Source organism: Bombina bombina, chromosome 1, assembly GCF_027579735.1.
Source record: "Bombina bombina isolate aBomBom1 chromosome 1, aBomBom1.pri, whole genome shotgun sequence".
In the NCBI taxonomy this organism is placed as follows: Eukaryota; Metazoa; Chordata; class Amphibia; order Anura; family Bombinatoridae; genus Bombina; species Bombina bombina.
Window position 1 is genome coordinate 1,151,774,553 of NC_069499.1, and position 13,625 is coordinate 1,151,788,177.

At 39.2% G+C, this 13,625-nt stretch overlaps 1 protein-coding gene across 2 annotated transcripts in view; it reads right to left on the minus strand.

The window, feature by feature from the left end:
• Positions 1-12,143, minus strand: part of LOC128646139 (alanyl-tRNA editing protein Aarsd1-B) — a 192,509-nt gene extending 180,366 nt beyond the window's left edge. Inside the window, exon 1 of one of the 2 annotated variants that reach the window (XM_053699577.1) lies at positions 11,995-12,143. In XM_053699577.1, coding sequence (XP_053555552.1) covers positions 11,995-11,999 — 5 coding nt within the window. In that variant the 5' untranslated portion in view covers positions 12,000-12,143. The remainder of the gene's footprint in view (positions 1-11,994) is intronic. The other variant, XM_053699575.1, reaches the window with a different exon arrangement.
• Between the last annotated feature and the right edge of the window lie 1,482 nt (positions 12,144-13,625).

The following is a 13,625-nucleotide window of genomic DNA, read 5'->3' on the forward strand; positions in this document are numbered from 1 at the left end:
ATGTAATTATAATTTATATTGTAGCTATATTAGGATTTATTTTACAGGTAAGTATTTAGCTTTAAATAGGAATAATTTATTTAATAAGAGTTAATTAATTTCGTTAGATTAAAATTATATTTAACTTAGGGGGGTGTTAGTGTTAGACTTAGCTTTAGGGGTTAATACATTTATTAGAATAGCGGTGAGCTCCGGTCGGCAGATTAGGGGTTAATAATTTAAGTTAGGTGTCGGCGATGTTAGGGAGGGCAGATTAGGGGTTAATACTATTTATTATAGGGTTAGTGAGGCGGATTAGGGGTTAATAACTTTATTAAAGTAGCGCTCAGGTCCGCTCGGCAGATTAGGGGTTAATAAGTGTAGGCAGGTGGAGGCGACGTTGTGGGGGGCAGATTAGGGGTTAATAAATATAATATAGGGGTCGGCGATGTTAGGGCAGCAGATTAGGGGTACATAAGGATAATGTAAGTAGCGGCGGTTTACGGAGCGGCAGATTAGGGGTTAATAATAATATGCAGGGGTCAGCGATAGCGGGGGCGGCAGAATAGGGGTTAATAAGTGTAAGGTTAGGGGTGTTTAGACTCGGGGTACAAGTTAGAGTGTTAGGTGCAGACGTAGGAAGTGTTTCCGCATAGCAAACAATGGGGCTGCGTTAGGAGCTGAACGCGGCTTTTTTGCAGGTGTTAGTTTTTTTTTCAGCTCAAACAGCCCCATTGTTTTCTATGGGGGAATCGTGCACGAGCACGTTTTTGAGGCTGGCCGCTTGCGTAAGCAACTCTGGTATCGAGAGTTGAAGCTGCGTTAAAAATGCTCTACGCTCCTTTTTTGGAGCCTCACGCAGCCTTCATGTGGACTCTCAATACCAGAGTTATTTTTATGGTGCGGCCAGAAAAAAGCCGGCGTTAGCTACGCGGGTCCTTACCGACAAAACTCTAAATCCAGGCCTTGATGTTTAGAGCAACATGGGAAATACCCCTGAAAACTAACCCATAATGACTGTTACTTGTTGTTTGTCATACTTCTAACCACTTGCACGTGGTTGTTATAACTGCATTTATTGTATGTAAAATGATTACAAAAATAAAATATTTAAAAAAAAAATAGTACAACTCCGGTACCATTTAAAAACAATAAACTTTTGATTGAAGAAAAAACTAACTATATTACACCACTTTCCTCTTACTACCTCCAGCTATGTTGAGAGCTTGCAAGAGAATGACTGGATATGGCAGTTAGGGGAGGAGCTATATAGCAGCTCTGCTGTGGGTGATCCTCTTGCAACTTCCTGTTGGGAAGGAGAATATCCCACAAGTAATGGATGATTCGTGGACTGGATACACCTTACAAAAGAAAGAAGAGCTAGAGTTAGAAGATAAGGTATGGATGAGACTAGTCAGGTGATAGTTGAGTATTGATAGACTTTGGTAGAGGTCCCCAAACTTTGGGGTAATGACAAAATGTCAACAACAATCAAAATTCAACGTATATGCGTATAAGTATAACAGGGGGTAGTAACCCCATAACGCTCATTTATAAACATATATTTTTATATAAAAACTTTGTAGGAAAAAAGGCAACTAATGTGCCTATTATAGCCCTTAACAACATTAACATTTTTAATTATTCAAACTTGGTATATTTCACTACACTTGCATCTCAGATCTGAGCAGCATCCTCCCCCAGTGCCAGTTCCATGCTTTTAGATAGACCCCATGTATTTCCTGATCGCCTATCTTTTCTCAATGTAGTTTTCAGTCTGGAATATGGACCAAGGGCCGAATACTGCGATCTTTGGGATAAAGATGGTTAGTTATGACAATGCATTTCACAAATAACTTTGCAAACAAGTGAACAACAGAACATAAATTGCAACTTATACATGCAGCTGATAAAAGTCAATCATCAGTTCTTTAGAAATAGTCAGGCTGCTGATAGTGATCAACAGCTGTACAAGGCCGGTCCTCCCGGACGCAGGCTTACTAGCATATTTATATTGAAACCAGATACTATAAATCTATGCAGGCAAGCAGTGCCTGGGGTCTTAACTTTATTCTAGCAAGGTAACATTGTCAATATAGTAATATTCACTTATCTGTCCGGCTCATATTGTGTGCGAGTCTCAGAGTTTCTCTCACGTGCATGGGATGATGTCAAGAGATCCAAAGGCCAGGCTCAAGGCCTGTTCAGCTAGGCTTCGTCCACGTCTACTCCTGGCTCCTGCGGATGTGGACCCAAGTTTTGGGCTGGAGGTCTTATTTGTAGGCCCAAAGTCTGATTAAAGTTGTGTAGATCCGCCTGTGTTTTAAAGGTGGCTGTCGCTCCATTTTTAGAGGCAATGATGCAGGTGGGGAACCCCCATCTGTACTGTATTTTTTGAGCTTGGAGTGTTAAGGTGATGTAGCGCAGGTCCCTCCGCTTCTGGAGAGTGGTCAGGCATAAGTCTGTATATACCTGGATCTCGGATCCCTCATAGGTGACATGATGCTTGTTTCTGGCGTGCCCAAGAACCTCCTCCTTATCCCGGTAGGATAGTAATTTAACAATAATGTCTCTCGGTGGGGCTCTAGAGGGCGGCTTAGGCCTTAGGGCTCTATGTGCCCGCTCTATTTGAACGTCCTGGAGAGTTCTTTATAAACCTAAACAGATCTTGGATATTATTCAGAATGTCAGGGGGGCTAACTGCTTCAGGGATCCCCCTAAGCCTCAGGTTATTGCGCCTACTCCTGTTTTTGAGATATTCAATGCGCTCAGTTAGGCTATGCACAATTGTTTCTTGAGACTGTAGGCAGCTAGATTGGTGTTGCAAGTCAGAGCACAGTGTTTCCTGTGTTTCTTCCACCTCTGCCACCCTGTGGTCTATATTGGTGATGTCTTGTTTGATTTCGCTAAACATGCGCTTTACGTCTAACATTGCCTCTTTGATATCATGTTTGGAGGACAAATGTCTTATATCTTCTTTTGTGAGGTAGACAGGTTGTGTCATGTCTGCTTCATTTATTTGGGTTGTGTTATTGGGCCCGGCTGTACCAGGGTGTTCCTTAGGCACACGAGGGGTTATTTCAGGTGTAATGAGGTAATTGTCCATGTTAGAGTACTGTAAGCCCTTATGAGGTTTAGTGACTCTCCTATTGGACATTTCTTCCCCTTGGTATGTATCAGTAAGTTATATTCTGTACCCAGTTCTCACAATTTTCAGGCTGAATTTTAATTACCACAAAGTGGGCTTACGGTTGGAGCCACTGCAGTCTGAAACACTCCCTGTTAATTCTGCTGAGTTGGAGGTTTAGGTAGCAGTTGGCTAAAGACTGTAATACTGCCCAATCTGTGCTATCAGCGGGGCTCTGTGTATTTCCCCCTCTGCAAGTTGTTAGTTATATGCCCCTGTTTAAGTTTTGAGGCCGTTCACTTCCACCCCAGAGATTAAAATTTTTTTTATAGTGCTGCTCGCATTTGTGTATGTCCCGGACCTACTCGCTCTGCGGCGTACACCTTCTGTGGGTCCGTGACCAGATCAGGGGACAGCCGTGTTTCAGTCGAGTAATGCGGGTAACGAACACAGTCTCTGTTTGGTCCCTAGTGCTCTTTTCCTAGCTGGGACAGGATCCGGTGCCTGCCCGCGGAGTGTGGCGTATGTTAGGTGCAGCTATGGCTGTGTAGGCCCAAGTTGCGTAGCGGGAGTGTGCGGTCCTGCAAAGTGTTTGAATATCTGTGCATGCAAGAGTCTGAGAGTACCAAGCAGCTCTATTCAGTACCGGAACATGGGGATACTTGTGAGATCTATTTTGCAAGCTTTGGTTGCCTTTTCCTTAGTAATGAGAGGTCTGGGGCTTCAGAGCACGCGCAATGTGCGGCCATTAGGTTTCCTGGCCAGGATCCGCCCCCTAACGCTGCTTTTTTACGCCCGCTGCTATTACGAGTCTTGCAGGTTTTGGGGCACCGCACACTTCTTTGGCCTTACCGCAAAACGACTTACGTAAACTTCGTAAAGTCTTTTTTGTATGGGACTTCCATAGCGCCGGTATTACGAGTCTGTCCTGGGAGGCCAAAAAGTGAGCAGTACACTCTCTACCTCCAAGATCCGTAACGCATTCTAAAGTCAGTAGTTAAGAGTTTTATGGTACAACGCTGTAGCATAAAACTCATAACTAAAGTGCTAAAAAGTACACTAACACACATAAACTACCTATTAACCCCTAAACCGAGGCCCTCCCCCATCGCAAATACTAAAATAACATTTTTAACCCCTAATATGCCGCTCCGGACATCGCCGCCACTATAATAAACATAATAACCCCTAAACCGCCGCACTTCCGCATCGCAGACACTAGTTAAATAATATTAACCCCTAATCTGCTATCCCTAACATCGCCGCCACCTACCTACATTTATTAACCCCTAATCTGCCGCCCCCAACGTCACTGCCACTATATTAAATGTATTAACCCCTAGATCTAAGTCTAACCCTAACCCTAACACCCCCTAACTTAAATATAATTTAAATAAATCTAAAGAAAATTACTATAATTAACTAAATAATTCCTATTTAAAACTAAATACTTACCTATAAAATAAACCCTAAGCTAGCTACAATATAACTAATAGTTACATTGTAGCTAGCTTAGGTTTATTTTTATTTTACAGGCAAGTTTGTATTTATTTTAACTAGGTAGAATAGTTACTAAATAGTTATTAACTATTTATTAACTATTTAATAACTACCTGTAAAATAAAACCTAACCTAAGTTACAATAAGACCTAACACTACACTACAATTAAATGAATTTACTAAATTAAAAACAATTAAATGAATTAAATTAAATTAGCTAAAGTACAAAAGACCCCCCACTAAATTACAGAAAATAATAAACAAATTACAAGATATTTAAACTAATTACACCTAATCTAATAGCCTTATCAAAATAAAAAAAGCCCTCTCAAAATAAAAAAAAAACCTAGCCTAAACTGGATCAGCCAATAGGATTGAACTTCAAGGGCTATTGATAGTTTAGTTTAGGCTAGGGTTTTTTTTTATTTTGGAGGGGCTTTTTTATTTTGATAGGCTATTAGATTAGGTGTAATTAGTTTAAATATCTTGTAATTTGTTTATTATTTATTATTTATTTATAATTTAATTTAATTTATTTAATTGTTTTTAATTGAGTACATTTAATTAATTGTAGTGTAGTGTTAGGTGTTATTGTAACATAGGTTAGGTTTTATTTTACAGGTACTTTTGTATTTAATTTAGCTAGGTAGTTATTAAATAGTTAATAACTATTTAGTAACTATTCTACCTAGTTAAAATAAATACAAACTTGCCTGTAAAATAAAAATAAACCCTAAGATAGCTACAATGTAACTATTAGTTATATTGTAGCTAGCTTAGGGTTTATTTTATAGGTAAGTATTTAGTTTTAAATAGGAATTATTTAGGTAATAATATTAATTTTTATTTAGATTTATTTAAATTATATTTAAGTTAGGGGGTGTTAGGGTTAGGGTTAAACTTAGGTTTAGAGGTTAATACATTTAGTATAGTGGCGGCGACATTGGGGGCGGCAGATTAGGGGTTAATAAATGTAGGTAGGTGGCGGCGATGTTAGGGACAGCAGATTAGAGGTTAATAATATTTAACTAATGTTTGCGAGGCGGGAGTGTGGCGGTTTAGGAGTTAATATGTTTATTATAGTGGCAGCGACTTTGGGGGCAGCAGATTAGGGGTTAATAAATGTAAGTAGGTTGTGGCAACATTGGGGGAGGGAGATTAGGGGTTAATAAATATAATGTAGGTGGCGGCTATGTTGGGGGCAGCAGATTAGGGGTTAATAAATATAATGTAGGTGGCTTCGATGTCCGGAGCGGTAGATTAGGGGTTAATAAATATAATGTAGGTGTCGGCGATGTCGGGGGCGGTACATTAGAGGTTAATAAGTGTAAGATTAGGGGTCTTTAGACTTGGGGTTCATGTTAGGGTGTTAGGTGGAAACATAACTTTTATTTCCCCATAGGAATCAATGGGGCTGCGTTACTGACATTTTCTCAGCTGGCTCTCCCCGTTGATTCCTATGGGGAAATCGTGCACAAGCACGTACGACCAGCTCACCGTTGACTTAAGCAGCGCTGGTATTGGAGTGCGGTATGGAGCACAATTTTGCTCAACGCTCACATCTTGCCTGTTAACGCCGGGTTTGTAAAAACCCGTAATACCAGCGCTGCATGTAAGTGAGTGGTGAGAAAAAACTGCTCGTTAGCACCACATAGCTCCTAACGCAAAACTCATAATCTGGCTGTGTGTTTTTTATTTAGCAGTTCATTCTGCAATTTTGTTATCTTATGGTAATTTCTCCTCTTGAGGGTTGTTAATATTTATTTTGCAAGAATTGTCTAAGTGCTGGGAAAGATTGGCTTTATTCTTTTCTCAATTTTCTAACTTTATACTTTCTCTTTTCCGGATTTTTCCTAACTTTTGAAAGATATATATACTGTATATATATATATATATATATATATTATGTGATGTTAATAAAGTTGTGGATTGTATGAGGTTAGACCGTCAAAATTTGCTACCTTTAACTGCGCATGCCCGGGGACATTAAACACTTTGAGATGGTAATATAAAATGATAAATCATATATTAAAAAAAAAAAATCTGCATTATACTTTCATTATTTATTTTGTCCCCTTTTCCTGTAATTCCTTTCTGAATTTGCGAGAGTTTCAGTTCATTGACTGCACACACTAGTGACCTATTTATAACTGTCCCTAATTGGCCACAGAAGAGAAGGTAACCGAAGTTACAACATGGCAGCTCCCATTGTTTTATAGACACTGTGGCCTCTATTTATCAAGGTCTGTCGGACCTGATCCGACAGTGCGGATCAGGTCCGACAGACCTCGCTGAATACGGAGAGCAATACGCTCGCCGTATTCAGCATTGCACCATTGCACCGACCCCTGCAGACTCCCGGCCAATGGGCCGCCAGCAGGGGGGTGTCAATCAACCCGATCGTACTCGATCGGGTTGATTTCCGGCGATGTCTGTCCACCTGCTCAGAGCAGGCGGATAGGTTACGGAGCAGCGCAGCGGTCTTTGTGACCGCTGCTTCATAACTGCTGTTTCTGATGAGCCTGCAGGCTCACCAGAAACACGGGACATCAAGCTCCATTCGGAGCTTGATAAATATGCCCCTAAAACTTTACACTTATTTTGTCAGTATTTAAACAGCTACTGAAACTTTAATAAATACATCTACATGTTATTCTCAGACTAATCTTTTCTTTAAATGCATCATTCTACCTAGCATTTATTTAGTGTTTAATGTTCCTTTAACAATGAAAGGGAAGATAATCAGGCTGTCCGTCGAAATTTGCTACCCTCATGTGTGCATGCTTTTAATTACGTAATCGCATTCTACACATTCTTTTCAAACACAGGAGTGCGATGACGTAATTTTGAGAATACGCTCATAAAAGTAGCACATTTCGATGAATTAGCAAAATCAAACAGGACACCAGCACCAATCGTTACAGACAGTGACACAGACCATGGTAACAGTCGTACTGCCTTCATATGATAACAATTGTGTTCTGTTACCATATGAAGACAGATGCCTGCAGCTCAGGGACAGCAGTTCTCAGCTGTCACTTGACAACCGAGACTGAAGGAGCTTCCTGAAGCTGTGACGTAGATCAACTTTATATGGTACGAATCGCATGACGTAGATCTACGTCATTTAGGCGCAAGGGGTTAAATGGACAATCTAGTAAAACAATGCTGTGCCTATTTGTTAATGGGACACTGTTGGTATTTAAAAAAAAAGCTATTTTACTCATTGAAACCTTTTCAGGAAGAGCAGACATCTTTATCTCTTCTCTATATATACACTCCTTATTGTATCTTTCTATATATATATAGATACACAAAGGCCAATACTAAAGTACTTGTGTTTTCATTTTCAAATGCTCGAATAAACCTAAAGGTGCAATTTCCAGTGCATTTAATGATATGCATCTATTTATTTATTTATTTTTATTTTTTTATTTAGAACCAATAATGTATATCAAAATAATAGATGTGTCTTTTTGCCATGCAAGGTTTTTTATGTTTAGAACAAATAACAAATAACAACAACAACCTAAAATTGGGAGGAGAAGAAGAAAGAGAAAAAAAACCCTCTACATTTACAAGAGGTATTAACAATACCATATAAGAAACACTTAGGGCTAGATTTATTAAGTCCCTGCGGCAGCAAGTTCTCACAAGAACTTGCTCGCCGCGATTTATCAAGCAGCGGTCACCAGACCGCTGCTTCCCTAACATCTTTGCCACCTCTAATGTGGCGAAATTCAATCTCCTCGGTCAAGTCCGACCGAGGAGATTGACAGCTCCTGCCCGCGCGTGATTGGCTGTGCGCGGGCAGGGGGCGGGATTGCATGCGAGCGCAAAATTGCGCTCGTGTGCAATGTTAATTACCTGCGGGTAATTTTGCCCTGCCACAGGCGAGCTGAGGCGTAAAGTAAAGGGCGCGTATACGCGCCCCTGTACACCTCAGCATTGATAAATCTAGCCCTTATTATAATGTCTTCTCACTTTCTGCCCCTTCCCTTTTCCTATAACATCTTCATTCAGAAGAGATAACTTCTTACTTTTCGTTGGAGACACAACTCCTATATATTACAGAAAAAGATTACTAACATTCATTTAGTTTTGTTGTACTCTTTTCATGATGTATCTTATGTCTAGTATCAATCATTATCACAAAAAGAAAAGATGAAGTTTTACTCCGGGCTGTTGTGTATTAGGTAATGTTTCAATTATATTTAGTAGAGATGTTGTCTCCAATAACTTGGATAGTTCTCTGATGATATTAATTGGAGGAAGAGAGAGGAGGAGCGGAAATAATCTATTAACTGTAATTGAACATCTCTATGTTGGTCAAGAATAACTTTCTCCCATTTTGCCATAAATGCTTTTAGTTTATTTGATATATGCATATTATTTAATGATATGCATCTAGCGTTTTATTTGGCTCGTCATTAAAGGGACAGGGATAAAAGATAGATAATCCCTTTATTACCCCTTCCCCAGTTTTGCATAACCAACGCTGTTATATTAATTTACTTTTTAACTCTGTGATTACCTTGTATCTAAGCATCTTCTGACAGCCCCCTGATCACATGACTTTGTATTTATTATCTATTGACTTGCAGTTAGTACTGTGTTGTGCTAACTCTTAAATAACTCCCCGGACGTGAACACATTGTTATCTATATGGCCCACATGAACTATCAGACTCCTGTTGTAAAAAGCAAATAAAAAAGCATATGATTAAGAGGCTGTCAATAGAGCCTTTGAAACAGGCAGAAATGTAGAGGTTTAAATGTTATAAAGTATATTAATCTAACAATGTTGGTTGAGCAAATCTGGGGAATGGGTAATAAAGGCATTATTTATGTTTTTTTAATAATACATTTTTTTGTGTAGACTGTCCCTTTAAGAAAACATTAAAGGGACACTGTACTCAAGCTAGTAGTTGATAAGAGTTAATTGTATTCCAAGCACTGGGAACAATGTCAGCAGGAAGCTGATTTGTGCTGCTGCCTTTTGCTTACATACATTTACAGCAGTAATCACATTTTCAGTATAGATGGTGAGAGAAACGGAGAGCAAGAGGAGAGGAAGAGAAAGAAACATACATAGATTTTGACGGCAGATTAAGAACCATAGACAAAACAAGTCTGTCCACATTTCCTATCATGTATAATCTTAATTAGTGAGCAGGATAGCCTTATGCTTATCCCAGTCATTCTTGAAGTCCTCCATAGTGCTTTTCTTTACAACCTCTAATGGGAGATTATTTTATGAAGCAACCATGAAGAAATTATTTCTGAACCTATTACCCTTCAGCTACAGATCATGACCCTTTGTTCTACTGTTGCTTTTTTTGTAAAAATATTCTTTCGCCCTCAGCTTTAATAAGTCCCTCAATATGCTATTACATCTTTCCTTTCTCTCCTGTAAGCTATACATATTTAAGTCATCAAATCTTTCTGTAAGTTTTATTTCTTAGACCAAGTAACCATTTTAGTAGCCCACTTCTAACAGATTTCAGTTTATTTATATACTTCTGGAGATATGGCCTCCAGAACTGTACGCAATGCTCAGGATAAGGCCTAGCTAGTGATTTATAAAGTGGCATAAGAACCTTACTATTTCTGCTGCTAATACCTATACAACTAAGTATTCTACTGGCCTTACTTGCTGCAATACTGCATTGTTTACCAAATTTCATATCATCTGAAATAATAATTCCCAAGTCCTGTTCCTCTTTTATAACAGTCAACAAAGTGTCAATGAGTCTAGATTTATCTCTGTTATATTACAATATTATATAAATATAGTAATATACATACCCATCCTTCTCTTTAATATGAAGTTAATGGGACAAAAAGCATTTTGAAATGTAATTATGTTTGCAAAGCTCCCATAAACTGACAAGCATGGTAAGAGTTAGCACTTACGCTGTGATTTTTAAAATATCATATTTTCAAACAGAAGTACATTACAAACATGCTTTTAATAAAAACGGAAATACGCTACTTTATAGACCAGTCTGTGCAAAAAGGTGTATTTGGCTTCATTTTCAATGATTTTCCAATCTATTAGATACATAGCCATAATTTAAATTATGAATGTGATAGAACTAGAATTATCAACTTATGAAATGTCTGCAGTTAACGATTTCATATAATTTTGTGAGAATTTTATAATCAGCAAATTGGTTTTTTTTACCATAAATGGTAATAAATGGTAAAAAAAAATCATAAATGATCCTTCTGATAATTATAATGTAGCTACTGTATGTACATATTTCATAATTTCAAGTGTGATCAAGCTATATTTTCACTGTTTTATTAACCCTTAATAATGTCAACTGATGCAACCTTTATCTATTTGATTCAATGGGTGTAAGAGTGTGGGTCTCGCCAACAAATGCTAGACCAAGCTATTTCTGCATTCCTCATGCAGTGAGGCAAGGTACATCACTGTTCTTAAGGGGTTAAACTATGAAAAGGTCATGTTTATGAGAAAAGCCATGTAAAAAGCTGAGAAATGCTGTTCAAAAGAGGGCAAATTGGGTTTTCAAGAGGATACAACAGCTAAAATAAAAAAAGTTCCATGATCATGCAAAAAAAGCTGCTTGAACTGTGCTTTCTAGCAGATATAATGTTGCTGATAAGATGATGGGGCCAATTTAACAAATGTTGGATCTTGTCCGCCCGACATCGCTAAATGCCGACAGCATACCCTGTCGGCATTTAACATTGCACAAGCATTTCTAGTGAAATGCTTGTGCGATGCTGCCCCCTGCACATTAGCGGCCAATCGACCGCTAGCACGGACTGTCAATCATCCCGATCGTATCTGATTGGAATGATTGCTGTCCGCCACCATGCATCCGCAGCATGTTAAATCGGACCTGATAAATGGAGCTCATGCAGTGCTAAGTCACTCAAAAACATGCAGAACCAGATTTTCTTATGCATTGGAATACAAATCACTTGTCACAGCTTTTTTGATGGAATAAACCTCAGTGACAGTTACTTAATAAGCTAATAACAAAGATTCATATTTGTAATAAACACGGGACTTTGATAGACTTAAAGGGCCATTAGAGCATGTAATTTTAAGACTAGCGACCCTTCACCTCTGTGTGTTTAAACCCCATGAAAGGGTTAAACACATAGTTAAAGTACCACTCGGGCACATCTGGTCCTAAGCGGAAACTGATGTTTCAATCAGCAGTACTTGTTTCACTACCCAGAGGTATTAAATACATAGAGGTGCAGGGTTGCTAGTCTTATTTGCTAGAGCATGTAATTATGCAACTACAATGGCCTTTTAATGAAAAAAATGAGTAGGTGAACCAAGCAATGTTGATCTGTTCTCACACTGTTAGATTCCGTAACTCTTGTTAAGTTTCTCAAACCTACCTCATTATTGTCCGGCAATATCCACAGAACTTTTTAAAAAGGTCAGTTTGTCTTCAGACTCCTTCACTCCAATGCTGCAGATAAACCTTCTGAAGCTTCTTTTAACATGCAGCCTAAAGTCAGATAGAACTAAACCTATTTTTAGCTACAGCTGTTATTCGTTTGCCTTCTCTCCTATCTGTCTCAGCCCCCACCCCCTCACGAGAACACTGAGAGATTTCTAGAGTCTACACAAGTAGGGTTGCTTGCCAGCTGTCCTTGCTAAATAATACACAACCAGCTGGTGATTGGGGGTTATAGGTAAAGTCTTGATCATTTTTTGTATCAGACCCCATTGCCCAGCAAATACTGTCAGCTGTAAACCCTGTCTTTGAAAGCAGCCCTTAACTGTTATATATTAGTATCATACTTAGGTTTAACACCCACTAGTGTGGGCTTTATTTTAAAGGTCCATTTCAATGTAAATAATTAGGGACATATTACAAGTGGAGTGCTAAATATCTCTTTCAAGAAAGCGATATTTGCGCTCCACTGTGTAACACCATAAGCTCCAATGGGAGCTTCGTTCTGATCCCGTCAGAGAGCTCAGCGATTGCAGCATTTGTAAATATATATATATATATATATATATATATATAAAGGAAAATGAAGTATAATGTTCCAGACTAGGGATCTCCCTAGGCTAGGACAAGCTGCACTATCAGTCTGCGCTACTATATATGATATAGAAATGGTGTAGTGTGGTGTGACTCAGGCTGCTTAAACAATAGAAAGATACAAAACAACCACAATAGACTGTTATGTAGCCAAATCAAAACAACATGTAACAAAGAGGTGTCAAGCACCAGAGAGACACTGGATAGATAAAACAGAAATAGTGGAAAAGGTGCTTATAACTTTATCCAGATTAGGAAGACAATATTTCTACAATAAATGACAAATAGCATCTAAATCCCACATATGGAGTGTATGGTAGCTATCCCACTTGTTAGAAGTTACCTCAATCATATGAGGTAAGGGGCCACATCTGTGAGGAAGAGACCTCTGAAGTTAGAGACTGTGGGGCTGATTTATTAAGGCCCATATTGCTCCTAATGAAGCAGTTTCCAAGCAAGCCTTCAGGCTCACCGGAAACAGGAGTTAAGAAGCAGTGGTCATAAGACCGCTGCTCCTTAACTCGTCCTCCAGCTATGAGGCGGCGGACAGCAATCCGCCCGAACTGCTTGTGCAATGTTAAAAGCCGACAGCGTATGCTGTCGGTATTTAGCAATGCAGGGCGGACATGATTCGCTATAGGTATGTCCGCCCGGGGTATGATAAATCTACCCCTGTGTAGTTTGTAGGTCACCTTCTTATCCTCCTAGCTGCTGTCGTCTCCACACAAAAGTTGATACCAAACAAGTGATCTTGCAGTCAGGATTTATCAAGCAGCGCTTTCCTACCCTCTTGTCCACCTCTTAGGTGGAGAATTTTAATCTCTCCAGTCTCATCCGATCAGGGGGATTTACAGCTCCTGACCGCGCGTGATTGGCTGTGGGCGGCATTGTGCAATATTGAATTCCACCAACAGATTGGTGCCCACCAGAGGTGAGCTGGAGTGGGCAGGGGCTAATATGTATGCCCCCTGACTG